Source organism: Eublepharis macularius, chromosome 6, assembly GCF_028583425.1.
Source record: "Eublepharis macularius isolate TG4126 chromosome 6, MPM_Emac_v1.0, whole genome shotgun sequence".
Taxonomy (NCBI): Eukaryota; Metazoa; Chordata; class Lepidosauria; order Squamata; family Eublepharidae; genus Eublepharis; species Eublepharis macularius.
In genome coordinates this window covers 114,719,404-114,746,157 of record NC_072795.1, presented here as the reverse complement: position 1 = coordinate 114,746,157, position 26,754 = coordinate 114,719,404, and the positions used below count along the sequence as shown (strand labels likewise).

General features: G+C 41.6%; 1 protein-coding gene across 2 annotated transcripts; it reads left to right on the top strand.

Moving 5' to 3' along the window:
• The first annotated feature begins 1,489 nt into the window (after positions 1-1,489).
• Positions 1,490-14,714, top strand: KIFBP (kinesin family binding protein). 2 transcript variants are annotated; one of them, XM_054983305.1, is made up of 7 exons: positions 1,490-2,176; positions 3,701-3,799; positions 9,141-9,220; positions 9,302-9,485; positions 10,776-10,860; positions 11,729-11,838; positions 13,297-14,714. In XM_054983305.1, exons 1-7 carry the CDS (start codon positions 1,811-1,813, stop codon positions 14,167-14,169), a joined length of 1,797 nt encoding a protein of 598 aa, XP_054839280.1. In that variant the 5' UTR covers positions 1,490-1,810; the 3' UTR covers positions 14,170-14,714. The 2 variants fall into 2 exon arrangements, with proteins under 2 accessions (XP_054839280.1, XP_054839281.1); XM_054983306.1 differs by lacking the exon at positions 1,490-2,176 and adding an exon at positions 3,379-3,499.
• The last annotated feature ends 12,040 nt before the right edge of the window (positions 14,715-26,754 follow it).

Genomic DNA, 26,754 nt, shown 5'->3' with positions numbered 1-26,754 from the left:
CTCTTGATTCAGTGACGGAAACGGCTCTTCATGATGGATAATTGGAATTGCATTTGCAGGAGAGAAAAGGGCTTTTGATTTTATCTTGTAAACCTAGGTCACTGTGAGGGGCTCGGGAGACTATTAGAAGAGGCTGTTGAGGTCTTCCTGCTGCCTTAAAAGTGTTAAACAGCTTTTTCTGGTGGGTATTCTTTTTATCACTCAATACCTGTGATCTTGAGATGTAAAATAAAAGGATGTTCTTCTCCTTGCCTCTAGTATCCATTGACCTGACATTTTTGGAGTCTGCTCCCTGCATTTGTGCCCTTTGTCAGGTTAGAAGTTTCCAAGATGGTTACTGTTTCCCCCATTGCTGGTCTCCATATTGGGGTATAGGCTATAGTATCAACAGAGGCATGCTCTTGTCATAGATAAATTATTTTTGTGTCCTCTTTTAGAATTCAATAATCTTGCCCTTTTGTAAAAAAATTAAACAGAAGTTACCCTAGTACTTTAGTTATAACTGACTATTCCCATTTTTCATACCAAAAAAGCATCTTGTATCATACTCCTAAACACTCTGGAAATAAACTCCACTGCTTCCAGAAGCATTTCCTTTCAAACATCACAGTTATAATTTCAGCATAAACAATTATGCATGAAAGTTGATAGTTTAGGAGATATGGCAGAGTAATGGGAAAACATCTAAAAACTAGAACAGGATATGCTAAAAATTAATAGTGCAGAGGTAATCCATGCATTTTAACACACTCAATTTTTAGAATATTTAAAACTGACGAGAGTAACCCAAAGGAAAAACAGGTCTGCCTTGCTTTAGTGAAGTGGCCCAAGGCTGTTCTAAATAGAAGATAAATTTGCACCGTTAGATTAATGGATAAATTATTATTGTAGTGAGTGAAGATTATAACAATTATTTTTTAAAAAATCTGTGTTTTCAAAATGGCTGTAAAGGATTTAAAAATCAAATGTTTCATACGCACAAGGTGATGCCCTGAAAACTAAGGAGAGGCAAGTGCAAAACTGCGCGTTGTTTCACCCCCCCCCCCAGCCCCCACTTAGGTGGGCTGGCCATTAGGACCAGAGGAAAAAGTCCCAGTGGGCTTGTAGTTTGAAGAGCCATTCCGTGACCTGCAAGCCGAACTGAGCACCAGCAGCTGCAGAATGGAGTGGGGGGAGACTGCAGCCCCCAGAGTTGCTGTGCCGCTGTCACGGAGAGGCCCATGGCGGGCAAGCTGTGCGTGGGCACGTTTGAATTGTGGTCTATTGGGGGGGGGGTTAAATAATTAGCAACGCTACTGCGTTTCTCTGACGCAGTTTGCCAGTTATACGTCACGTGGCTTGGCAGCTTTTCCTCAGACCGAAAATCGGGGCGGGTCAGAGGGTAACCCTGCCTTCACCCTCCAAGACTACAATTCCCAGAGTTACTTGCCAGTTTAAGCGTCGGGCTAGCGGTACATGTTTCTTTCCCAGAGCGGCTGCGTTGGTAGCAAAATAAATGACAGGCGAGTGAGCTCATGTCGAAATGAACGCTTCCGGTCTCTGAAGCTCGCTAGACCGCTGTTTTATCCAGGGTCCTCTCGGTCTCGGCGACAGCTTCCCGGAGCACAGGCCGCGCGCGCCCATTGTTTCCCGTTTCACGCCTCGGCTTCAGTCGCCTCGGCAACAGGCGGGCGTCTTGTTTCCGCTGACGTCACGGGCCGCCCTGCCTCCACTTTTAGTAAGGGCCGCAGGACTGGCATGCCGAAGAGGATGCCGGCGGCTCCCTGAGGGTGGGCGCTGACCGCAGAGACCGAGAGGCGAGAGAGGGAAAATGGCGGCGCCCAGCGGCTGGCCCTCACTGTGCGAGAAGTTCCGCAGCGCCCTCAACCTCTTGTACGTGGAGTCCAAGAAGGACCCGGAGACGGAGCCGTATCGCTCCAAGTACTGCGCGCGGGAGCTGCTGGAAGGCGTCAAGCAGCTGCTGGCCTCGGAGGAGCCGGCCGAGGGCCAGGAGGAGGACGGCGAGGCGGAGCGGCTGCAGGCGGTGCGGAGGGCCACGGTGGAGTACGAGCTGGGGGTGAACTACACCGACACCCAGGAGTGCTCTGCGGGCGAGGAGCACCTGGTCAAGTGCGTCAAGCTGCTGGAGCGCCACCGTCTCTCCCGGGAGTGCGTCTCTCTCTACATCCAGGCCCAGGCAAGGCGCGGAGGGGCCGCCCCGGCTTTCAGTGGGTCGCTCTGCCACCGGGGGCCTCCGCTGGCCAGGAAAGACGTTGAGGGCGGGAGGTGGGGGTGCGCGGTGTTCTTGTGAAGAAGTGGTATTTTGGTGGTGGTGATAAAGTTTCTAAACCAGTCGGTCAAAATACAGCTTCTTGTGGAAGTGGACTGGGCTGGGTGCCTTTGGGCCCTCCAGCAAGTCAAAATCCTGGCAGATGAGGCGCCTTCATTTTTATACGCTTAATCAGGCCAATGCATGGGAGAGACTGCCATTTGTATGAGTCCAGTTAACAAATTAAATGAATACTTGATGCATTTTGAATGGGTAGGAAAATGTGAGCCAAGCAATCGATTTTGGGGCTATCTGTAGAATTCTTGGTCAGATAAGATGACTCGTAAAAAATACTGCTGTGATGATTGTTGCATAAAATGCACATTAGACGTAGGAAGACTCTTTACCTTTGTTGTGGAAACCTGGTTGTTTCCTTGTTCATATTCTTGTCTGTCTCTGACTTTAAACATGCATAATGCACATATATTTGTGGTAGTATCCACGCAACTGCATGGTGAATCAAAAACTAGAGCTAAGGAGATGAAGATAGAGTTGTGCCAAGAGGCCAAAACAAACATTCTGAAATGTGTAGCTTTATGTTTGTGATAGGATTAGCTCAGACTTGCCTATTCTTCTGAAATACGGAGCACTCAACCCTATATCTTGCTGCCGTAGCCTACAGGGTGAGGATGATTGTAGCTGCATTTGCAGACCTAGGAAAATGCAACATAGCAATATGGTGGCAGAGCTGAACATAACGAGCCCTGAACACAAGATGTATATTGCATTGTGCAATCCAAGCTCAGTTTCATTTTTTGCTTACTGTGTAGCAAAGAATACACAACTGTGTCCATTTTGTATACATGGCAAAGCTATGTTGTGATGGGGGGAAAGGCAGAGCAAGGAAGCATTGGGAAAGGGCTGAAAGGAAGAAAGGTGGCATGAGAGTGGCATGTAGAGTTGATGGATAATCACCACTTTCCCCTTGCTAGTTAGCAAGCCTGTAATGCTTATATTTCAAGCAATAACAAATTATATAAGCTGCTTACTCAGCCCTGACTAATAAGTTACCATTGTGGTGTGGGTGCCGATTAAGTTCTATGGGCCAGCAAAATTGGCAGTGGGTGTGGCAGGGAAAGTGTCAAATTCACCAGCTGTGTGGCTGTGTGTTAACAGTTCATACATGCGCAATACGGTAGTTGCAAATCAGATTTTAGGAGTATGGCATTTCCTCTCTTCCTAGGATTCCAGGTGAGTACATTGTATTGCGATGTGCCCTAAGCACAGAGCAAGTTGCTGGCCAAGAGTCTGATCTCCTGCTACTTATTCCAGCTGACCTCATTCCTTTGAAGTTAGTGGGACTATTTTGACACTGGCGATTGTGGACTTGATCCTATGCCTTTCATAACTTCTAGAGTAAATGATGGTATATATTTTTTTTGTATTTTATAGAATAATCTGGGTATCCTGTGGTCAGAAAGAGGTGACATTAAAACAGCACAGACTTACCTTGAATCTGCAGAGGCCTTGTATAATCAGTACATGAAAGAGGTAATGCATGGTGTGAACTTGCATTATGTTTTAGCTGTGATCTTTTCTGTAAGAAAGTTTGATTCCATGACACAGTCAAAACTGTACCTTCTAATATTTGTTTGTTACAGACATGGAAAAAAGACAAGCCTCCCCAGATGTATTGTTCTTGATTTCTACAAATCACAGGACAAGTTTTATGTTGTGTGGATTATTAACCTTTTCACAAAAATACATTTGTTTAGACAGGATTTTTCAAAATGCCCTGCTCATGGGTGCCAGTCATCTGAAAGGATAGTAGGTGGGTAGCTATGTTGGTCTGAAGTACAACAGCAGAATTTCAGTCCGGTGTCACCTTAAGAACCAACAAGATTTTCAGAGTGTAAGCTTTTGAGAGTCAGAGCTCAGACTCTAAAGCTTACACTTTGAAAAAAAAATTGATCTTTAAGGTGCAACTGGACTAAAATCCTACTATTCTTCTGAAAGTTGATAATTAATGATGCTAAGTGAAAAACATATCTGATATTTTAATTTTAAGGGAGTTTCAAAAATAGTCAGCATTTAAGGTAGAGTGGTCGGTGCGGATAACTGATTTGAAGATTAGCACCTGTGTATTCTTATCATTCTGCAACCACAAAAGGTATTTCTATATAATACCAGTTACAATCACTACATTGGGATAGTCTAAAAATGTTTGCCCTTGTATTGCCAGAATGACGCATACAAACCAATATTTGTAATGCTACGCTCTTTATGCAAAACAGCTGTCAAAGCTGTTGGCTGTGCTAACACAATAACATCGGTACAATGGAGCCTCTGTTAGGGCCTCTGAGGCACTATTTATATGTTGCAATGCCTCTGGGGGGTAGCAGTTCCAGTGTTTGTCAGTACTTTGTTATGGCTTTTATGAAAGCAGTGGAATGCTGCATTTGTCCTGTAATGTAATGCTGGAAAAATATTAATGTTCTTATATTATTGGCTTTGCTTTATTTTATGTTCATTTTTCATTAAAAACACAATTCATGCTTTCAGCTAATGAATCTTAAGGAGATTTACCATGTTAAAACAATGAACCCAAGATTGAAAATACAGAATTCAGTAGCCAATTTCTTTTTTATGATTTTTTAATTAAAAATTTAAAACAAAGTAATAAAAAGAAAAATAGGGAAAGGTATCACCTTTCTTTGTGAAAAATATTTAAGTATTATAAGATGTATAAGTATATACACTAACACCAAAATTACCATAAATACTTCTCCTTTTCCCTCTAAACATTTTTTCTCCCTCCTAATCTTCAAAAGAACAAACCATCAGTTCATTTCTTTCTGTTTCCCACAGAAAGTCTATAAGGGGTTTTCAGGCAACAACATATTTATCTGGTGTCTTTTCTTCTGATCTCCACAAACTCCATCATCTTCTTTAGCCATTCCTCTGTTGTAGGCAATATTGTAGCTTTCCATTTTTGAGCATATAACAGTCTTGTTGCTGTTGTCATATACAAAAAATTATATAATCTGCTTACTCAGCCCTGACTAGTTACAATTGCTCTTGCTGTTGTCATATACAAAAAAGCCTCCAGTTTCATTTGTATATTAGTCTTTAGAGTCTTCTAGATAATTAAATGTATTCTTATATCTTTTTTTAGCTTTGTTTCATGTCCACCATAGGTGATTAAATGTCCCCTCCTGCTGTTCGCACTTCCAACTTCTATTTGAAACATTTTTATACATATACCAACAATACATTATTTTATAAAAGTTTTCTTTCAGACCAGAGCTTAATGTACATTTAAGACCCTTCAACCACACATTCTCCCATTGTTCAAGTTGTGTGTTATATCCACAGTTTTTTGCCCATTTTATCATATATTCTTTCACATGTTCTTCTGTTTCCAATCTCAACAAGAGTTTATACATTTTATTTATTTGTTTCAAATACCATCTTAGATCAAAATCATAATCCTTTTATCAACTTTAAACCATTCTAGACATAGAAAAACCATTGAAAAAATATCCTTGTACGATTAGATCTTCTCCCATTTTCATTTTATATTCACCTTGTTGAACATTAATATATCACAATACGTTAACCACTTATGTTTAATTATCATTTCTTGTCTAAAAAAGGCTTCTTGTGATGAGATCTACAAAGGCGTTTTTGGTCACAACCTAAATTTATATTTGTTCCATACTCAGAATGGCATACCTAATATAATGATTTTTAAAATCCACATTAACTTTTAACTTTATCATACCGTGAATAGGCATGTCATCCTAACTTGTGACCTAACTCCAATAGCCTTTTATTTCTCTACCTTACCCATTCCTTAAACCATACCAAACAACAAGCATCAAAATATATTTTCAAATCAGATAACTCAAAACCCCTGCTTTCTTTTGCATCTTTTATACTTAACATGTGGTTTCTTCCCTTGTCACACAATTTTTTATATCCTTCTGCTGTTGTTTAAATGGTATATCAGGTATCAATACCGTAATTGTCAGAAACAAAAATAACATTCTAGGAAGGACATTCATCTTGGTTACAGATATTCTCACCGACAAAGACAATTGTAATTTTTCCCATCGATCAGTAAATATTTCTATAGAAATGCAGCAACATCTGCACAGATGAAAGTGGGGAGGGATCAAACACATGCGCACAAAGGAAAGTCTTCTAGTTCTCTACATTAGAGAGTGATGCTTTGTTTTTTGGATGTACATTTTAGAAAGTAATAATCTTTATTGAGTTAGCTAATGAATAAAGCATGCTATTTACAGAGAGAGCTGTGGTAATTGATAGAGAAGGTAGTGTGCTATGTGATGTGGGGGGAAAAGGGGGGAAATTAACCCAATAAGCAACTCTGGGTTGGGAGCCATGATGATGAGCTATTCCAGTGACTTCTTAGGCCATACAATGTCTGAGATTGCTGGAGAGACTCCATGTTTGATTGTAAAGCTGAAAAATTAAGACCAGGATACAGGCAATTAAGTTCCCCTGTGGACCTGGACATTCTCCTGACAGTGATTCTGTTTTTTGATTTCCTGTGGGATCATCAAAACTTAAGCCATGATTAACAATTGAGATTTGCAAGATAATAACGGATCTTCTGGGGGGCATCCAGTAATCTGCCTTACACAGCAGATGTCTCTGGAAACCTTAATTATGAGGGAAGCCAGGACCATAAGCCATCTTCTGGCCTTTGGTAGCAGACGTTATCTGCCTCTCAGATAAACCAGTTGTGCACCAGGTGAGGCAGAGAGGAGGTTGCATATCATCCTCTTCTTCTTTATTACTGATTTGGACATTCTGTGCCCCTCTTGTGTTATCTGTACAAAGGACTCCAAAATGCCACCAAAGGAATTAGACTCCAGTAGTGAATGCCCAGGAAATATAGGATCAAAGCAGTATTCTGGCATAAGCAAATTGGGTTAAGTTCTCTATCCCAAACTGTTCCTCTGCTGCTGCAGGACAAAGCTTAGTGTAAGGTTCAATCTGACCCCCAAGGATTGCTCCTGTACTTCAGACTCTCTTGGGCAGGGACCCCCTCCTCCTCACCTGGAACTTCTCCAACTGCATCGGACTACAGGAGCAAGCAACAGGTTTCTGCTGTGCTTCTTTAGTCTGCTTCCTCTTTCCCCCCCAGTCACAGCCTCCTTGGTCTCCAGATTTATCCCTCTCCTCCCCTCTTCTGAGGGCCAGTCCAGAGAAAAGCCTCAGTTCTTACCATCACCGCTCCTTTCTCTCTCTGGAAGCACTGGACTCTTGTAACAACACTCAGGGTGGGTTCCAACTTTGGATCAGCCGGCAGGAGGAACATTTAGCATAACTCGGATGGCTTCTAGTAGGAATCCTCTTATTTGCTTGTTGTTGCTTATTCCTCAAATATTTGTGCAATGATATACAGGACAGCTAGTTACTCATGGTTCAGTAATTCCTCCACATTTTGAATTTTATATGCCTCTTAATCATCCTGCTTTTTTTCTGTTAATCTTATATGTTCAATAAAGATTAAAACTCAAGTGTTGTCTCCCTTACTGTGTACTATTTCAGGTTCCTCCCTCCATGAGGCACTGCCCAAGCTTGCACTTATTTCAAGCACAAACAAAAAAAATCCCATGACATCGAAGTCTGGGAATGCATGTGTGAATCCAGTTTTCATATGTAGTGAGAGCATTTCCAGTAATAGTAATGGTGCAGGGAGGAAAAAAGGTAAATAACAGAAGTGCAAAGACTTGTAGGTGGAGAAATGGAAAAAGAGGTAGATAATAGGCTTTGCAGAAGGAGGAGTGTGCAGTGGAGTAGGAATGGATGCAAAAGAAGGCTTAACAGACAGGAACAAAGAGAAGAGAGTGCATACTGTGGGCTGCATAGGAAGAAAGATGTTAACAGGGAGGGTTCAGAAAACGTGTTTGCACAGTTAATGATGTGACCCTTTTTTCATCAGTAAAACTACAGATGGTTCCTCTGATTTCAGCTGTGTGCCCTTTGATCATGTGTAATGGTCATTAAACTGGCATATCCTCACAACTGAGCTGTCGAGCCTTTAAAAACAGGAGTGATGCCTTACATCCTTTACTAATCTTTTGTTAAATTTCTATAGGTCTGTTAAAGCTCAGTATGTAGTGTTTTTTGTTTTGTTTTTTAACTTTTTGGGTCTTGCAGGGGGAGTTAAACCTCTTACAGGTGTCATTAAAGAGTTACACTGCCAAAATTTTCTATCCTTTTTCTCATCTCTGCCCTTATATTTGGATATAGTGTCTGTATTTGCACTTCTAGTTTATCATAGGTAGTTAGAGTGGTAACGCACATCACTGTTTGCTCTTGAATTGTTCAATTGATGTCTGGACTAATGGCTATTCTCCATAAAGTGTTGTTAATTCAGTGGACTATACTGGTCAATTCTTAAATTATATCTAGGTACAAACTACTGTTTCCTTTTTAAAGTATTATGAATCCCAAATTACAAGTATTTTTGAAAGAATGTTTTTCACGGCTCCATTGCATCGTGGTAAACTTTCTGCTTCTTGTTGGATTATTCCATTTATTGAAACATATTTTTGAAACATGTAGCAGCAAGCTATTAGGAGTAGACAAAACATTTTTGAATGAATATATGATTAGGGCTGCATGATGACAGGTTCTTTCCTATAGCATGGAAGTATGTGGGGTTTTCCCCCCTTAAAATACCTGTCAGACGTCTGATGCTTAGATGTGTTGTACCATAAGAACACTGCAGCCAGCTTTACAATTCTTTCTATTAGTGGTATGTTATGTGCAGTATTAAAAGGCAGTTGGGAGAGAGAGAGAGAGAGCGCGCGTACTTTTCATATATATTACCTTTGTGTGTTATGCTTTACAGAATGGGAGCCCTCCACTGGATTCCAACGAACACTTCATGCCGCAGGAAGAGAGACTCACAGACCAAGAGAGGTCAAAAAGGTATCTGGTGCCTAAAAGTGTAGATAAGAGTGGAAAGTATCTGTCTGCAAAAATAAAATCTAAACCCCTCTGTTCCCCCAGATTTGAGAAGGTCTGTACTCATACGCTGTATTATCTGGCCCAAGTCTACCAACACCTGGACATGACGGAGAAGGCTGCACAGTATTGCCATACCACCCTGAAACGGCAGCTTGAGTATAGTGGTTACTCTCCAGTAAAATGGGCTCTCAACGCAGCTACTCTGTCTCAATATTATCTCACAAAGGTACTTGTTTCAGTGTTCTCTTCAGTCTGCCTCTTTTTTTTTTAAGGGGCTGCTATAGTCAGTATTGCTCTTTGATCTGCTATCAACATTCTGTTGTCTTGATAATGTAGGTTGTTGTTTGTTTTCAAACATTGCTGCTGCTTTAAAAGGGTAAGCAAGATGTACTTGGCTATACTGCCAGACCACTCTGTGTGTGGACAGATCTGGGAGTAATGGTTTAGTGTACAGATGGTTTCGGTTGTAGAAGGAAAATCTTTGAGAGAACAAACATGTTTTTTATTTTCTACCTGTTCAAAAGGGACACAAGTAAATGTATGTATTATAATTTCTAGCAAAGTATTTAGTTAAAGTAAATAAATTGATCTGATTTTCAGTGTTCCTTTAGTCATTATTACCTAATATATCTAGATTTGCAGAAAGCTTATCAAATGGTGCGTGATTTTTGAAATAAACGCAAATGATTGTTTTTCTGCAGGCCCCTGTATTGCTAACTGAAAGCTCATTGCTTTTCAAAATGCAGCTTGATTTATCTTTGCTAGGAAAAAACCATGAGGATATTTGCAGACTGTATTGAAAAAATGAAAACCTGCCCTTGAGTCATAGTTGACTTACGGCAACACCTTTGGGGAAAATGTTGCATCTGAAGCGGGATGCTGGTCTTCTTCCATGAAGAAAATGAGCAAATGTAGTTTTTCCTCATTCCCAGCTGAGCATTGATTTTTATCTTCTGAGCATCTTGTAGAGTTAATTATCAAAATATTCAGGATTTTCTTCAGTTGACAACTAGTTTGAAAATTTAAATGGTATGTTGCTCTCGTCAAATGATATGCATACATGCGTTTAAAATATTGGTAAAATATGACTTCAGAAGTTGCTTTTGAATGTAAGAAAACAGCATATTGTAGCCTTCCTTAAAGGGAAGTGCTTCTGGTCCAATAGCGTTAGTAGTTTTTATCAGTTAGTTGTATCAAGGATTTTGCAAGCAGTTTAAATAGCCTGAACCATATCTTTTGCTGTTGGCATTCTTCAGAAGTTGCCCATCACAGCCAATGTTCCCATCCCAGCAAAACTGGCAATATTATGCTTCCATTATCTCCACGTACCCCTGAAGCATGAAAATGTTTGCCATTGAATTCTGTATTGTACACTGTTGTTACAACATGCTTCTGGGTCCTTCTGTGACCGTGTGTTCCAATTTCAGAACTTAGATATTCAAAAGTCATAGGTAAGTAAAAAAGTAGCCGCTTGTCATGTCTCACTTACGAGCTCCCCCATGCCTTCTGCCCGTAGCAATGCTTCATGGAGTCCAGGCATTGTTTAGCAGCTGCCAGTGTCATCTTTGGTCAAGCTGGACAGGTGTCATCTGTAGAGGACAGTAAGTTGTCTCCTTTCAGTTTGAGCTGTAGCAACTTTGAATGAAATGTTCCAACACAGATACCAGAAAATTGTGCTTGCTTTCCATTCTTCTCCTGGATATTGTCCCATTGATTCCTTGCATGTGATTTGCTGTTGGCTATTTCGTTCTTCCGTTGATCTGAGGGACTTGGGGGAGGAAACTCCGTGTCTCTCTGTAGCATGTCTTCCCTCCCATTATGTTTGAATGCAGGATCAGAGCTGTTGCTGCGATAACGTTAAGGGGGGGAATAGCACTTGCAGGGATGGAAGGCATATGCACCAAAATGGATGAATTCCTTTTTTTGGATTGGCAATTTATTTTGCTCATTATTTATTTAGAACATCTCTGTACCACATCTCCAGTGAGCCTACCTCACTATTTGTGACTGTTACAACGCAAATAATGCTTTCAATTTTAATAATACTTTCAATGTTAATAGCATTAGGAAAACTGTTATAAGTTGTTCCTTACAGCTTCTTTCTGTCTTTCTCTCTGTCTCTCCTTCTAAATGAAACCAGGGACCAGTACCTGGGTAAATGTAGGTTTTCAAATTGCATGTTTAGCTGTACATGTAACATGGGAATAACTTGGAGCATTGAGTTATTTGACAGTTGACTTTCTTGAATAGTTCTTTTTACATCCATGCTGGGAAGAGCATGTAACATCTTTGATCTCTGTTTATAGTTAAGAAAAATTCCAGTGTCAGAAAGACATTTGTTTAAATGCTACCTTCTGTTCATGATGTCGGACAGCTAAGTGTTTCTCAGGAGATGGTATGCCAAGATGTAGTGCTGAGTTTAGCATAATTGTTTGAACAGTTATATGAATCTCTGATATTTTTAATCAGATGAAACAGAACAAGACCAACAAGACCTTCAGCAGAGAAAAGCAGAAATTGCAAGATGCTGGATTAAGTACTGTTTGAACCTCTTGCAGGGAGCGCGCAAGTTGCTTGAGGTAATCGAGATAGAGTGCAAGTGTGTGTAGTAATAATAAACCCTTTCCCAAAAGAAGTCTAGTAATGCTATGAGTTTACAGTCTATTAAATCAACTCGTAAAACTGCTTCATGGACAAAGACAGAAGCCAAGTGCTAATGCACGTGCTTCACTTCCCAGTCCACATGTAGTGTTATTACCAGAGCAGTAAAACCTTGTGATCAACATCCTTGACTTCCGAGAAGCTGGTCACATCACTTGGATCTCATTGTGGCCCTAAATACATAACTTGCTCAGTGTCCAAACAGCTTCAGTTCTGAGAACTGAATGTATGATATCATCAAGAAAGGAAAGTTCAGTTTTGCCAAAGTGAATTTAATATTTGCACACTCAAATGCATTGTTGTTTTCCACTGCCTACTTGCCCTTTGGCCTCTCCAGTAGCTTTCTTCTTGCCTATTGCTGCCCTACCAGTTAACTTGTCTGCTAGTCCATTATTCACCATCAAGTTAGCAGATACTTCCTGAAGCCTTGGATGGTTTATAAATCGACAGTATTATCTCACTCATTATATTTGCATTCTAATATCCCTAACTATGCAGATTGTTGAGGTTTTCAGTTCCAGAAAACTACTCTTGAGAAATCATTGTGCAAACAGTGGATAGGTGGACAGAGGTCCCAAAGAACATCCATCTTGGCTATTAAGGGTTGCTGAAAATCTGTTGGAAATAAAAATAATCAAGTGACAAGATTGAAACTTGGCACCTGTCCAGTTCCTTTTCCTGAAATTTTCAGACCGTTTCTCTGTAATGATTCACCAGGTTGATGGTTTTAGCTTCTGTTTGTATTGAATTATTGCCCTTAATGAATTTAAAATATATGGGTTTGGATCCAACTAACAGCAGATGGATCAGAGTTCCTGGAAGGCATCTTTGCCACCCTCCCACTGCAGCCCCTAGAAAAAGCATCTTCTGAGTATTGGGGATATCTGGGGTATGGACGAGGCAGCATTGGGGAGGGGAAAGGACAGAAATTGCCCCACAAACGCATGCCTGAACTCTTGTTGTTTGTATGAGTGGGGAATGGTGTGTTTGCTCCCTCGCTGCAGCTTCCCCCAGTATGCCCCGTCCCCACTCCCTTGGCCTGACCCTTTGTGGCTTGGGGGTGGGGATGCTAAGGAGAGACTGCGGCAAGAAGAGGAAGGCAGCACATATCTGTTCCACAAACTCTGCTCTCAATCTGCAGTTGGCTGGATCTAGGCCACGATGCCCCTTCAGGAGCTGCTGCTATATAGGACAGGAAAGAATCTCCGAATTGGTGCATTTTAAATGAAGAGCGCAAAGCAGATGAGCTCTTCTTGCAGGCATACCTCTTGCAGGAGGTTATTCCTAGGAAAGTGTTCACTTTATCAGTGATACCCTTTTAATGTCTTGTAGCCCTGATGGCAGCCTCTTTAAAAACAAATGTGTTCTTGTTTTAGGACAATATTGGTGAGCTGGATCCAGAAAGGCAGTCGGAGCTTATAGCCCAGCGGAAGAAAGAGGAGGACGAGAAAGAAAAGGGCAGGAAAAAGGCAGTCCTTTTTGGGACTAGTGATCTGTGTGACTCCATTTTGGCCTTGGAAGAGAAAGTGAGCTGTGTGTTTCCTTTAGACTTTCAGGAAGCCAGAGAAGTCTTCCTGGTGGGTCAGAATTATGTCAGTGAAGCGAAAGAGTTCTTTCAGGTAGATGGGTATGCTACTGACCACATTGAAATTGTTCAGGACCACAGTGCCTTGTTCAAGGTGCTTGCTTTCTTTGAAGAAGATTATGAGAGGCGCTGCAAGATGCACAAGCGTAGGATAGATATGCTGGAGCCCATCTGTGTAGACTTAAACCCACAGTACTTTCTGCTGCTCAGGAGGCAGCTCCAGTTTGAACTAGCAGATACCTATTATGAGATGATGGATCTAAAAGTAGCCATTGGAAACAGGCTAGAGGAGCTTGACTCCCACACCATTAAAAAAATAAATTCGCTTGCCCAGATGGCAATAAAATACTATGAACTGTTTTTGGATTCCCTGAGGAACCCTGACAAGGTTTTCCCTGAAACCCTTGAGGAAGATGTTCTTCGCCCTGCCATGGTAGCTAAGTTTCACATTGCACGCCTGTATGGCAAGCTTATTACTTCGGATGGCATGAAACAGTTGGAGAACATGCAGACGTCATTGGAATATTACACATTTCTGGTAGAGTACTGTGAGAAGCACACAGATGCTGTCCAGGCTGTTGAAACTGAGCTAGAACTCAGTAAGGAAATGGCAGTTCTTCTCCCGACAAAAATGGAAAGGCTAAGAGCAAAGCTTTCTACTTAAAACTCTTTCCTCTGGTGGAAATGTGCAATATTAAAATGATCTCTGTCCAAAAAGACGGCTTCCCTTGTGGCATATGCCTTGTAGTAATTGGACATTTCCTGCTATTGTGAGCTCCCACTGTGACAGGCAGCATTCAACCCACTTAAAGTGGAGAACTGTTCAATGTTACAGTTCTTCCACAGTTCAGTACTAACTATACAGTGAATGATCAACTGGTGTTCTGTATTGCTTGCTATGTACTGCAGTGCAAACCTCCTTCCTGCCTTATGTTCCTTCTTCCACCACGTGGCCCAGTTTCTAATGTAATGCTCTTTTCCACTTATTCCGAAGAGGAACTTCCTGAATGGCTTTATGGTTACAGTGCAGCCCAACCCCACAAAACAAGCTTTAAGCATTGTTGTAATGGCACTAGTTTGGAATTCCCTTGATTTTCTCTTCATAAATAGTTCTAACAGATCCCTAATTTAACAATGTCATTTATTTTGTATCTATTGGTTGTCTCTCCCCCCCCCCCCCCCAATACTAAATAAACATGCTTGACATAATTTTTTCCTGGAAGTCCCTTTAATCTTCACTCTGTGTTTCATGACCTCTTTGGCAGTGGAGGCCCATCCCATTTTTTCTCCATGATTACTTTTATTTATTTTAATTTACATTATTTATAGTCTGCCTTTCGCCCTGAAACTCAAGTCAGATTACATAGTGTAATTCAATATGATCAACAGCTTGGACATTCAATAAAATAGGCTATAGATCTGATACAGAGCTGAAAGAATGTTGAATCAAAACACAAGCAATTTGACATGATATAGTAAACAATAGTAATGGTCAGTGCCCAGTAGTATAGTCTACGGTCCCTATCCCTTTTTCAAAGCACCTCTTTGAACCATGACTGTGATGGCCTAGAGTGCAGCAGTTTGGAACACTCTTGCAAGTATACTTGCAGTTTTTCTTACAGAAAATGAAGATATAATTTTAAATTCCATAAACATGCCAATAGTAGCATTTTTATGTTAAGTTATACAAGATGTTTTATGCTAAATCAGTAAAATAGGTTTGATAGGGATATAAATATTGCATATATTTCAATTTTTTCCAGAATTTCCATCTTTTCTTCAAAAAACAATAAAAAACAAACCAGTTTTTTCCCCTTGTGGCATACTTTGTAAACTGCTCTGAGTGGGTGTTAAGTCATCCTGAAGGGCGGTGTATAAATCGAATGTTGTTATTATTATATTATTAGAATTCCAGGAAATTTTACATCTCTAGCTATCAAACACTTTTCAGCTGCAACCTATGTACACATCCAGTGGCATATGTATTTACAAGGTAATAATACTTTCTAGGGAGATACATTACTGAAAAGGCTGCTGAGCACCACTGCAAAAAAAAAAATAAACAGAATAACCAAATTAAATAGAAGCCAGCTAAAATAATGTCTCCGCCTGTTGCTAAAAGTTCTGAAGTCAGTATGGTAGATCTGAAGAAGCCCTGCTATTTACATAGATGCTTCTTAAGGTTAGTGAAATCATGGAAAGTTGCTTAGATTTAGAATTACGTATGGTTAACTGAGGGAAGATATGAATTAAGGTTCATCACCATGTCTTCTGTGCAGTTCCCATGTGTGCCTGCACAGAAAAAGACTCAATGAACAACAGTTACAGGTAGATCCAACCTTGTTATATCATGAATGCTTTCAAGCTTCAAGTACATGTACATAAAATCATAGGGTTCTCAACACATGGAATGGTGAAATGTATATTTACAGAGATGCTGAGATGCTAGGACTTTCAGTCCTCAGTTACTTTCCTTGCAAAATTACATAGATGATCCTTGAAACCTTCAAGCAGGTACTGGTATAGATACAGGAAGTAGTTGCTTAAAAACTTGTAGGCCTAACAAATTTAAACTTGTAGGACTAACTAATTTACAAGAATATTTAGTATGTCGTCATGTGTACACAATGCTCTGCTTCTTGCAATGCACAACCTAGGATACATGCAAGAGAAGAAATAAGCACAGTGTTCAAAGCAATGGGATGAGTGTTTCAGTCTCACTGGACAACATGATTCAAAACTTGTGCTGCAGTAAAAACAAAAGTTTCAATGGCAGACTCTCAGTAGACATGGGGAGAGTTAATACACTACAGAACGTCATCGTCATTCTAGTGCACTTATCTTTAACTCCTGGTGAGTTAAAGGTGAATTATGGAGCCCAACATTTTAAGTTATAAATCCTCTGTCACAGCTTCAAGGGCAAGGGGTCTGCCGTTTCCACCCAAAGCTGGAGGGGGGACACGCACAAAGCCCAACATCCCTGGCAAACAGAACTTTACAAAACTGCCAATGAGAGACTGCTCTCAGTAGCTGCCACCAGTCCTTTTAGTCTATCCCAAGGCACAGGAGCTAAAGGATCAATCTCCAGGCCTGTCAGGGAACTAAACAGAAAGTCTACCTTGCAAGGGTGACTTGCAAGCAGAGTTCTCTGAACAAAGATTTACCAGGTAGGTGGTTCAAGGGTCAAGACATCGGTTTAGGGCTTTGAGGTTTCAGAGTCAAGAACCACACAAGATAAAAAATACATTTATTTAAGGTGCAATGATACTCGACAAGACAGACTGTGGGGAGTAAAATAACAAAACCTTACCATGTAAGCTCTTAACTATACATACCACGGTAATTCCAGAAGGCAAAACTCAAGTCAGGCACAGGTACAAAGAACAGAGTCTCCTGCAACAGGGTTGCCAGCTCCAAGTTGGGAAATTCCTGGAGATCTGGAGGGTGAAACCTGGAGAAAGTGGGGTTTCGGGAGGGAAAGGACCTTGGCATGGCATAATTCCATAGAGTCCACCCCAAAAGTGGCCATTTTCTCCAGGTGAACTGATCTCTGTGGCATGGAGACCAGTTGTAATTCTGGGAGATCTCCAGCCACTACCTAGAGGCTGGCAACCCTATCCTGCAAAGAGACAAGCAGGATTTCAGTTCAAATCCATTTCAACTGACAAAAAGATGGTTGCAGAAGAACGTCCATCTTACAGACTCAGTGCCAGAGCTGAAACTAGAAGCCTCACACAGAAGCTAAAAGCCTGAAGATCCATGTTGGTATGGTAACCTATTTTTATGGGTTTGGGGGGGCCTAAGTGGCTCAGGCCTGTTAGCCAATCAGGACCCCAAAAGTTGTTGTCACTGTTGCTAGAGTACGTGAGTGGGCAGAAGTGAGACCTATCTGCAGGTGCGAAATGCGCTGTGTTCAGGAATGTTAATTGGCTCAAAGCTGTACCATGGAGGTTCTAACAAGCTAACTGCTGATGTGTGTGCACAGAGCTCAAGGGTGCCACACGCCATGTCTCTGCACACTTGGGGTGAGAGGAACAGCACAAGTTCGATCCACCAGGATCGATCCACCAGGATCGAACTCAGGTTGTGAGCAGAGCTTGGGCTGCAGTACTGCAGCTTACCACTCTGCGCCACGGGACTCCCTAAAGATGGAGTAGAGAGACAGAAAGTCACTTTCCCAAGTACATTTTAGATGAAGCTAACCGTGTCCTAAGAGAAACGCATTTCATTTTGAGGCTGTTATGCCTGTAGACGCTTGGGGGCAGTGTGTGCTGTGACAGTTTATCAAAGTCAGGTTTGGTGGGGAAGAACTGGCAAACCTCATGACTTACGGTGCTTTCCCACACTGAAGACTCTAAGCACCCCTCTTTTCTTGGGGAGAGCGGAAATACCCAGAGTGAGTGATGTAGATTGGAAACAGAGAGGGTACTAAGTCTCTGACTATGGAGGGTTTTTGGTTCCTGATATCCTGCTTTTGGACCCAGACCAGTCTGAAGATAACTTTTGACGTGCTTGCCTAGTTCTGTTGGAAAGGTCCTAATGCATAGGTTTGCAACCCAGTTAGCTAAGGCATTCAGTAACTGTCGTCCTTAAAAGTTCTGGCTCTTGAGTTTGCACTGTGTGGAATCCCCCTGTATGACCAAAGGACAGAATATTAGGAGGCAAGAAGGAAAAATCCTTCCTTAATATAGAAGGCTAAGTCGGAGGTGAATATGGGCTGACTTTCTGAATGTTCAACATTGCTGAATACTGGAAAATGCCTTGATAACACGGTTGCTCACATGTTACATGTATGGGAGCAGGTGGAGGGTTTTTCTTTTATTTAAACAATATATTGCTTCTCATTTGAAAGACCTCTTTCTTGGACATGTACTTGTAGCTAACAGATCAGCTGTTTGCTTTGCTGCCAACAGCCCTCCAGGAGAGCAGCCCCCTCTGAACTTCCCAGTAAGTTAAAGGACCAATCTGCCCGACTCCATTCTCAGTGTTTCCTGTGTTCTGAGCAGGAGGGGGAAGACCTGTTAATGCCAACTATGTAATTCTCTTTCCTACAACAGAGGCATTTTAACTATTTGACAAAATAACTGTGTTCAAAGGCAACTTTGTAGCAATGAGACACTAAGATGGCAAGTAAATTGCAGGCTTCTGTAATTGGGAAAATTCTGTGATGAAACTTGTCTACACTTCCTTTCCCACTTCTGGATTCCTGCCTGAGTCCTTGCTGATGCAATGCTGAGTCTGTAGCTCAAGTACAAACAGCTACTCTGAAACAAGAAGTCTGTTATTTTGCATCTTGTTGTTTGATGTCTTCTGGAATATGATTAGTGAACTAGGCAATACCCAAGAGGCTTTCAGGCAAGGTTTAAAAAAAATCAGCTGTTATGAGCAAGGGAAAAGGTTGCCAAGCAACAGCTGCTGCGTTTTGGCTCTTTTTCTTGCCGAAGAAGATTCCATGACACCACAATTGCCGGCTGCTCCATGGTTAGCTCCTCAAAAGTGCTAATTATTTTGGTCCATCTGTGAAATGTTTAGGTGAAAGCTTTCTTATCCTATATAAAATTGTAAATTGTAGTATGGCCACCACAGCCCTAAGCATAGGAATGGACATATAAATTTAAATGCACACTTGAGAAGGTAGCTCTTCTTTTTTTAAAATAAATTTTATTAGGAAACATACAACCACAAATACAGGAGAAGAAGTAACAAGATAAACAGTAACATTATACAATAACAGTTACAAAATTAAGCTACAAATAGTTCATTTTTGTACAAAAGATGTTAAACAATAGAGGAGTTAACTATCCAAAACCGTCTGATATAAATAATTTGGAGGAGAGATATCCTTACTAGCAATAAATTCAAAGAAGGGCCACCGTTTGTCAAAAAAAGATGAGGTAAAAGAATGGTTGTCGTGTTTTACGTATATTGTATGTTAGTTTCTCTAATATAAACTGGTCCCAAACTTTTATGAGCCATTGATCGATGGTTGGAAGAGTTTTCTGGTTCCACCTGGATGCCAACATTTTGGCCACCACCAAGGTAGCTCTTCTTTATTAACCATCACCTTGCTACAGATTTCTAGTGTTTGTTTTAACTAAAATGTAATGTAAATTCTACATGTGCACATTTAAGACAGTGGCACAAGAATGTAATTGTTCTGGCTCCCACCTCCTTTCTCCAAGGATATTGTGAATTGTACATTGGCTTCTGTTTGGTAAAAAGGAGAGTCTCCAGAAGCTGAATTCTGTACCCAGAAGTAGGCTGGAAAAAAGCCAGCGGCAGCGCCATAACATTCACTGTGCTGAAAAGATACGGAATAATTTTCACACTTTCTTCTTGCATGGTAATGGGTGGGAGACTCATCACTGGAGCAGACTGTAAGCAGACTGTCATTGCCGAGAACATGGGTTTGGGGAAAGCGTGAGCACAGCTGAGTTATTATGGAAAATAAATCAGTCAAAATAATTAGTAGTAGTGCGGAAAATACAACTGAGCATGAGTCGTTTGCTTGCTGTTCACAAGAACTTTTATTATTTGGGGCATTTAAAACCCACCTTTTCCCACTTAGTGTGACTCAAAGCAGCTCACAAAACAAAAATACCTCCCCCAACAAAAAACCATCCAAGTTACAAGACATACATTAGTGAACAACAGAACTAGCAGCCATCAACAGTGTGATGAAGGTCGCAGAGGAAATATTTACTGCTCTGGCTTTGATGGAACCAGTCTCTGCCTAGGCAAGTAGGCACGTCCTTCTCAGAGTTTAAGGGAATGGGTCCCAGCAAATGCGAGTGATGATGTTTGAAGGCCCTCTTTTGCTCAGTTAATTTCTGGTGTTAAAAGTAGCACACATCGATAACCACACAGTTTCCTCTCCAGGCTGATGATGATATCTGCAACGAGTGCGCTGCTTATGGAAAATGGACTCTGATAAGCTGAATGAGCACAGCGTGAACTCTGTCACATGCACATGATCATCTTAGAGAGTTAAAACACTTGGGACCAAATTCTAGCCCAGTTTATCTTGTTTTGTGACTATAGAGAGAAGTATGAAGCACTGAAATCAATCAAATAAAAGAGGAGTCCAGTGGCAGCATAAAGAGTAACAAAAGTTATTTCACCATAAGTTATGGTGAATCAGAGCTCAGTTCATTAAATGCATTGGTGTATAAATCCAACAGGCCAATTTATATACATAACAGAAAGATGGGGGAGAATTTTACAAAGAGAGACTGGTTCCAAAGAATAATCAATTCACTCAATGTGGATATGAGATACCCCAGCTGTGATTAGGTAAAGTGTAAAATCTAGTGTACATAAGAACATAAGAGAAGCCATGTTGGATCAGACCAGTGGCCCACCCAGTCCAACACTCTGTGTCACACAGTGGCCAAAAACCAGGTGTCCTCAGGAGGTCTGCCAGTGGGGAAGGGACACTAGAAGCCCTCCCACTGATTGCCCTCCCAAACATCAAGAATACAGAGCATCACTGCCCTAGACAGAGAGTTCCATCTTTATCCAATCCCTTCTTGAAGCTGTCTATGCTTGAAGCTGCCACCACCTCCTGAGGCAGTGAATTCCATGTGTTAATCACCCTTTGGGTGAAGAAGTACTTCTCTTAAAATGGGGTGCAGGAATTAACTGGATTTTGATGTCTCTCTGCACTTGTCCTGTCCAATGCTTCCCCTTGTGGTTACCCTTCAGCCTAGTATTTAGAGTTTGACTGCCTCTGAACACGGAGGTTCCATTTAGTCATTATGTCTAACAGCCATTGATGGACAGGACCCATCCCTCCTGAATGTGTCTAATCTTTTTTAAAAGATATCTAAGCCAGCTGCCATCACTACATCCTGTGGCACTGAATTCCACAAATCAATTTTTATTTTATGTTATTTATTACGCATTGTGAAGAAGTGTTTTGTGTGTTCTGAATATTCTGTCCATCAATTTCATTGGGTGTTCCTGAGTTCTAATATTTTTGCAAGGAGAGAGACTTCTCTTTCAACTTTCTCCCACCCCCATGCATACCTTTATAAACCTCCATTATGTCCTCTTCCGCTGAAGCAGGTGAGGAGCAATTGGTCAAAATGTATATCGAACTAAATCCCATTGTGAAAAGACATCGTTTTGCACTGGAAGGGGTTAATGCTGTGTTTTGTTTATTGCATGGCTTTGCAACATGTCTGGTTAACGTTTGCTGTGGCCTCAGCATGAAGCAATTATTCTGAGAAACAAAGGAAGCGCCACATTCACAGCTCGTACCTGCTAACCCACAAGGGAATAGAAAATAACACCCTGCAGCTGTGGGCTGGGCTGAGGCTCCCAACTGGGACAAAGAGAAGCTGTGGGGTGGGGGGGACTAAGATCAGGAATGCAGTGCAGAGGGAATGCCCCCTCCCCAGGGTCACCGCCCTGATGAGAATATTCCCTCACCTGTGAATTTTTGTTTAACTTTAAAAAGGAACCCACAGGAAATCTCCTACTCTCTGATCTGTTATGTAGTATTTGCTTTTAACACAAGACCTCATTCTCACAAATGGTAGATGAGGTGGTAAGAACATTTCTGGACAGTAGCACTTCATGCTGCAGGTGTTTGTGTGTGACGTCACTGAGGACCAGGGCTTTTGTTCTGGGAAAAGAGGTGGTGGAACTCAGTGGGTTGCCAGCACAGGGGGCAACTCTTGGCAGGAGGTGGTGCCCCTGGTACCACATGTGTGCTTGCAAAGTGCACGCATGCTCCCAGGGCCAATGACGTCACTTTGGGTCAGCTGGAACAAGGGGGGAGTTTTTAAAAGTTTAAATTGCCCTCGGTGAAAATGGTCACATGGCTGGTGGCCCCGCCCCCTTATCTCCAGACAGAGGGGAGTTTAGATTGCCCTCTGCGCCACTGGAGCAGCGTGGAGGGTAATCTAAACTCCCCTCTATTTGGAGATCGGGGGCGGGGCCACCAGCCATGTGACCACTTTCAAGAGGTTCCAGAACTCCGTTCTACCGCGTTCCAGCTGAAAAAAGCCCTGCTGAGGACTCCTGTATAAAAAGTAAAAGGATTTGTATGTATATATCTGGATGCCAGGGTGCAGGGTCATAGTTTTTTCTTTCATTCTTTCTTTCGTTCTTTCTTTCTTGGAAGAGCATTCAGTCATGGGAAACAGATAAACATGGCCCCTATGTATTATGCTGTCGTTAGAGTAGCTAATTGTAGAAATGTAAAAGGAGGCAACAGGGAAGGGGTGGGGATCATAGAACTTTTTTTTTTTTTTTAGTGGGAGGGAGCCTCACAATTTTTGCCAGGCCTAGTGTTAGCAGTCAGAACCCTCCTCCTGCTGAGGTACAGTTTATAGATATGAAATCAGAAACATCCTCCCTTATATGTCAGAAGCACAAGGCAGTGCCAAGTGAAACAAAATGGATGCCAGCCAGGTAAGAGTCTAGAAAAATATTTCACAAGGGGAGTCAGAGTGGCTGACTAATGGCCCCCTCCATGCCCCGGAGAGATGCATAACTTAGGACAATGAGGCTCCCAGGAAGCTCCTGGCTAATCTCATCCATGCCCTGCCTCACTTCCCTCACCCATTTACCTTGATTAAGCACCACCTAACACTATTCAGCTTTTCCATCTCGTGCTCAAAGGGTCATCAAGGACCACTTACACCTATAGTCTACCTCAGGAAGACCCATTAAGCCTCTCTCTCGAACTCATGATCCACCTCCTGGGGAAAACCCATCAAATTACTGTTTTTGGAGTGAAGATGTCAGCTTGCCTCAGGAAACATTTTATCCAATATCTCGACTCCCTAGCCACCAGTGAGTGTGTTCTTGGATCTGTCCACATGCCCCAAATCATTCTGGGCCTCTTCTCCGTGAAACACTAGTCATTTGGCTGCTGCCTTCATAGACCTCTATCCTTGAGACTGGTAACTATCACCTTCCTTGAAACGACTTTCTCTCCTTTTTCTCCCTGATTTTCTCTCAGAGAGCCTTGTATGTGTGCTGTGTATGGGTTTTTTGTATGATTGCTCTTTTATTTCTCTTTAATTTAAAAAAACCTTTCTGGTTGAACATCTGCCTGGCTTATTTCGAGAGTTCTCTTAAGGAACTAATCCCTGTAGGCATAGGTGGGTAATTCCAGTTACCCCCCTCTCACTTATCTCCTTTAAGTTAATTCCCCCAACTAAGTAGAATGCCTATTTGGATACTACTAGGAGTGAAATCCAGCCCCAAAGTTAATTCACCTGAGGTGTGTGTTTCTTTTTCAAAGACTGGCAGTGTTATCCTAAGCAGAGTTTACACTCTTCTAAGCCCATTGATTTCAATGGACTTAGAAGGGTATAACTCTGTTGGGGACTTTTTCTCACAGAAGTAGTCCTAGTCATTTCTCTTAGGTTTTCTTTCTTTTTTTTGGCAACTGAACAAAGGGTTTTGGGTTTTTTTGGAAGGACCATTTTTTCCTCTGATCATTTGGCATCCTTTGGTATGTTAGCACATGCCTGCTAAGGCTGCAGTTCTCTGACACTTTGTTTAAGGAAAGCCCTGTTGAATAACATGGGACTTACTTCTGAATGGAGTTGCTTGGGCTTGCTCCCTAATTTCTGTGTGAAGCATTAGAGATGGTTGATGTGTTAATGTTGCAAATGGCTTTTTAAAATATGGGATGATGAAAACTGGTCAACAGTTTTGGAACAGTAAAAAAACCCAAGACGTAAAAGGAAGGCAGATAGTGCTTTCTATCAGGAAGATTAATCTGCTTCATGATTTTTACATAGATATGGGCCATTTCCACACTACTCACCTTCATCCGGAATGCTGCAGAACATCGCGAAAAAAAGGTGGAAGATAGCGTCTTCTCATGCGAGTTTCACGCAAGAAGATGCTATCTTCCATGTTTTTTTCCCGAGATGTTCTGCAGCATTCCGGATGAAGGTGAGTAGTGTGGAAACGGCCCTGACTGGATCTCTGTGGAACAGCTCTCACTGTTGATTTTACAAATATCCAATAATGTGTGGTTTTTATATTAGGTACTCTTTGAATTCTGTGCTTGAAATAGTCTTGGGCTTTCTTTTTTCTGTTACAAAGGCCGTCGTCACACGGGCTTTTATTTAGCACTAAAATGGCGCTATTTCCCGGCAAACACCCACCTTATTCCAACACTGTAGCGATTTTCTCTCTTCTGCTTTGTGCTTGATAGTCGCGCTATTTTGTGGCTCAGTGTGAATGCCTCACATCGATGTATTTCGCCTCGCAACATCCTATGCCCTCCCTTCAATCCCAGAATCCATTTCTTCCTGCGACTCCCCTTTTTTTATTTTATTATGTCCTTATAACGCCATAACGCCATAACACAATGCAAACTTTCTGCTGAAGTAAAAATGACTCAATCACCATGGCAGAGTCTTCAGCGATGGGGATCACACCAGACAGTGAGTTTTCTGCGGACAAAGGGCTATTTATATAATTTCAAAGTTGGAAAAACAAAAGGGTCGTAATGTTTTGCTCTAACGGAATGTTTATATGCTGTTATTCCGTTATAGCGGAATTAAACGCCAGAATAATTTAAAAAGGGGGGGGGGAGGAGCTGCTTCTGCGTGGTTAGAGAGAACAGAACAGAGTGCTTCGGTGTGGACAGCTGGTGGTGCGAAGAGCCGTTAGGTGACCCAAAGAAACGTTACTGTGCCGATAACAGGTAGGACGCTATATGCTGTAAATTTAACGGAAGAGATGCCCGTGTGACGACAGCCAAAGATAAGATTATGTGCTATATTTCTGTTTCATGTGGGAAAGACAAGACTTACAGTGATGTTTGCCAGACTGAGGACCCAATGAACATGGGACCAGCCTAGCTATGAGAACTGACAGGAAGTAATGTGACATCAGAATTACATGACAAGAAGCATGGGAGCCAGAGTTATGATCTCACTAGTATCAAGACCAGGACTGGGAGCAGCAGAGCAAAAGAGTAAGGGACAGGAAACACAAGGACATCATGTATTGGGGTGAGAAGCAAGCCAAGGCTCTGCGCCGTGGAGGAATCTTCTTCAACCACTGGATGACCTTGCCTTACCACCTGCTGCTTCTAAAAACATATGCAAAGAGTGACATGGTTTATTCTTTATGCATGCACGCAAGGAGCAAGTCCTTCCAAAAACCAGCTCTCTCCCTCCCCAAAAAGGAACTGGTGACCCAGCAAGTGGGACTCTGTGACCCAACTGGAGTCTCTGGCCCATGGGTTGAAGATCATGGCTTTAATAAACCATTCATTGCCACCTCCATTAAACTCTTCAATGAGGTTGAACTACATTTATTTGAATTCTCTAAGAGAACTCCAGAGCATTTTGCTTGAGGCCAAACGTCCTTCACTTCCTCCTCCCCCCATATTTCTACTCCTCACATTTATTGGGAAGATTCTCGTAACAGGAAATTACTATATTTGGGTTTTTTTTAGGTTTGCTGTGAGCTGAGCATAAGAAAGAAAGAAAATAGTGGCTGTTGGTATGTCACAAGCAAGGGGAAAAATCCATCTAGCAGCAAAAGAGACAGTACATTATATGATTAACATACAATTTAGCTGGTACACTGAGAATGTGGGTTGAATGGATCTATTCTGATTATTGGCTTCATTATACACCCCATTGTCATCTCTACAGTGACCGTACTGCTTCAAACCCATTAAAAATAGATTTGGCAAAATACATGTGGTCTGAGTGACAAGTCCGATGTATGGCAAAGTGATGACATGACAGCTTCACAAATTTCCAGTTTCTATGTGAACCCCTTTAGCCATGGTTGCAGCTTGTTTCAAGGCACACAGAAAACAACTATGCACAAATTGGAACAACTGTGCACAAACTGGAACACATTCCTCTATTAGCTTAAACTCAGCATAATTTTAATTGCAGTTGTCTGATGGATTCCAGCTGAGACTGTTTTTGGATCTTTTCTGCTGCTGCTTAAAACTGGACTTGATTGGCTGTTGTTTAAAATTACAAAAACAATGCAGTAATTCAAACTGTAAAGTTTATTGTGGTTGAAAGACAGGTAATAAATTTAAAAAATATAAAAAACAGATTCTGTTGAACAAGTTGAGTTGGATCCTATGAATTTGTTCTGTTAGTGATAGAGCCTTCTTCTGCCACGTGAAGCCTTGCTCCAACAGACAAAGCATGTTCTGTTATTGGAAGCCACCTTGCACTTGAAGGAGGATATACTGCTAGTGGGGGATACAGACCTGTGTTTGTCCATCTTGGCTGCAATC

Bases quoted from the DNA above. Each gene is read 5' to 3' on its own strand.
- KIFBP (XM_054983305.1), top strand. From the start codon at position 1,811: ATGGCGGCGCCCAGCGGCTGGCCCTCACTGTGCGAGAAGTTCCGCAGC. The intron at 9,221-9,301 runs GTATCTGGTGCC...CTGTTCCCCCAG, and splicing joins GACCAAGAGAGGTCAAAAAG to ATTTGAGAAGGTCTGTACTC. The intron at 9,486-10,775 runs GTACTTGTTTCA...TTCTGCCCGTAG, and splicing joins CTCAATATTATCTCACAAAG to CAATGCTTCATGGAGTCCAG.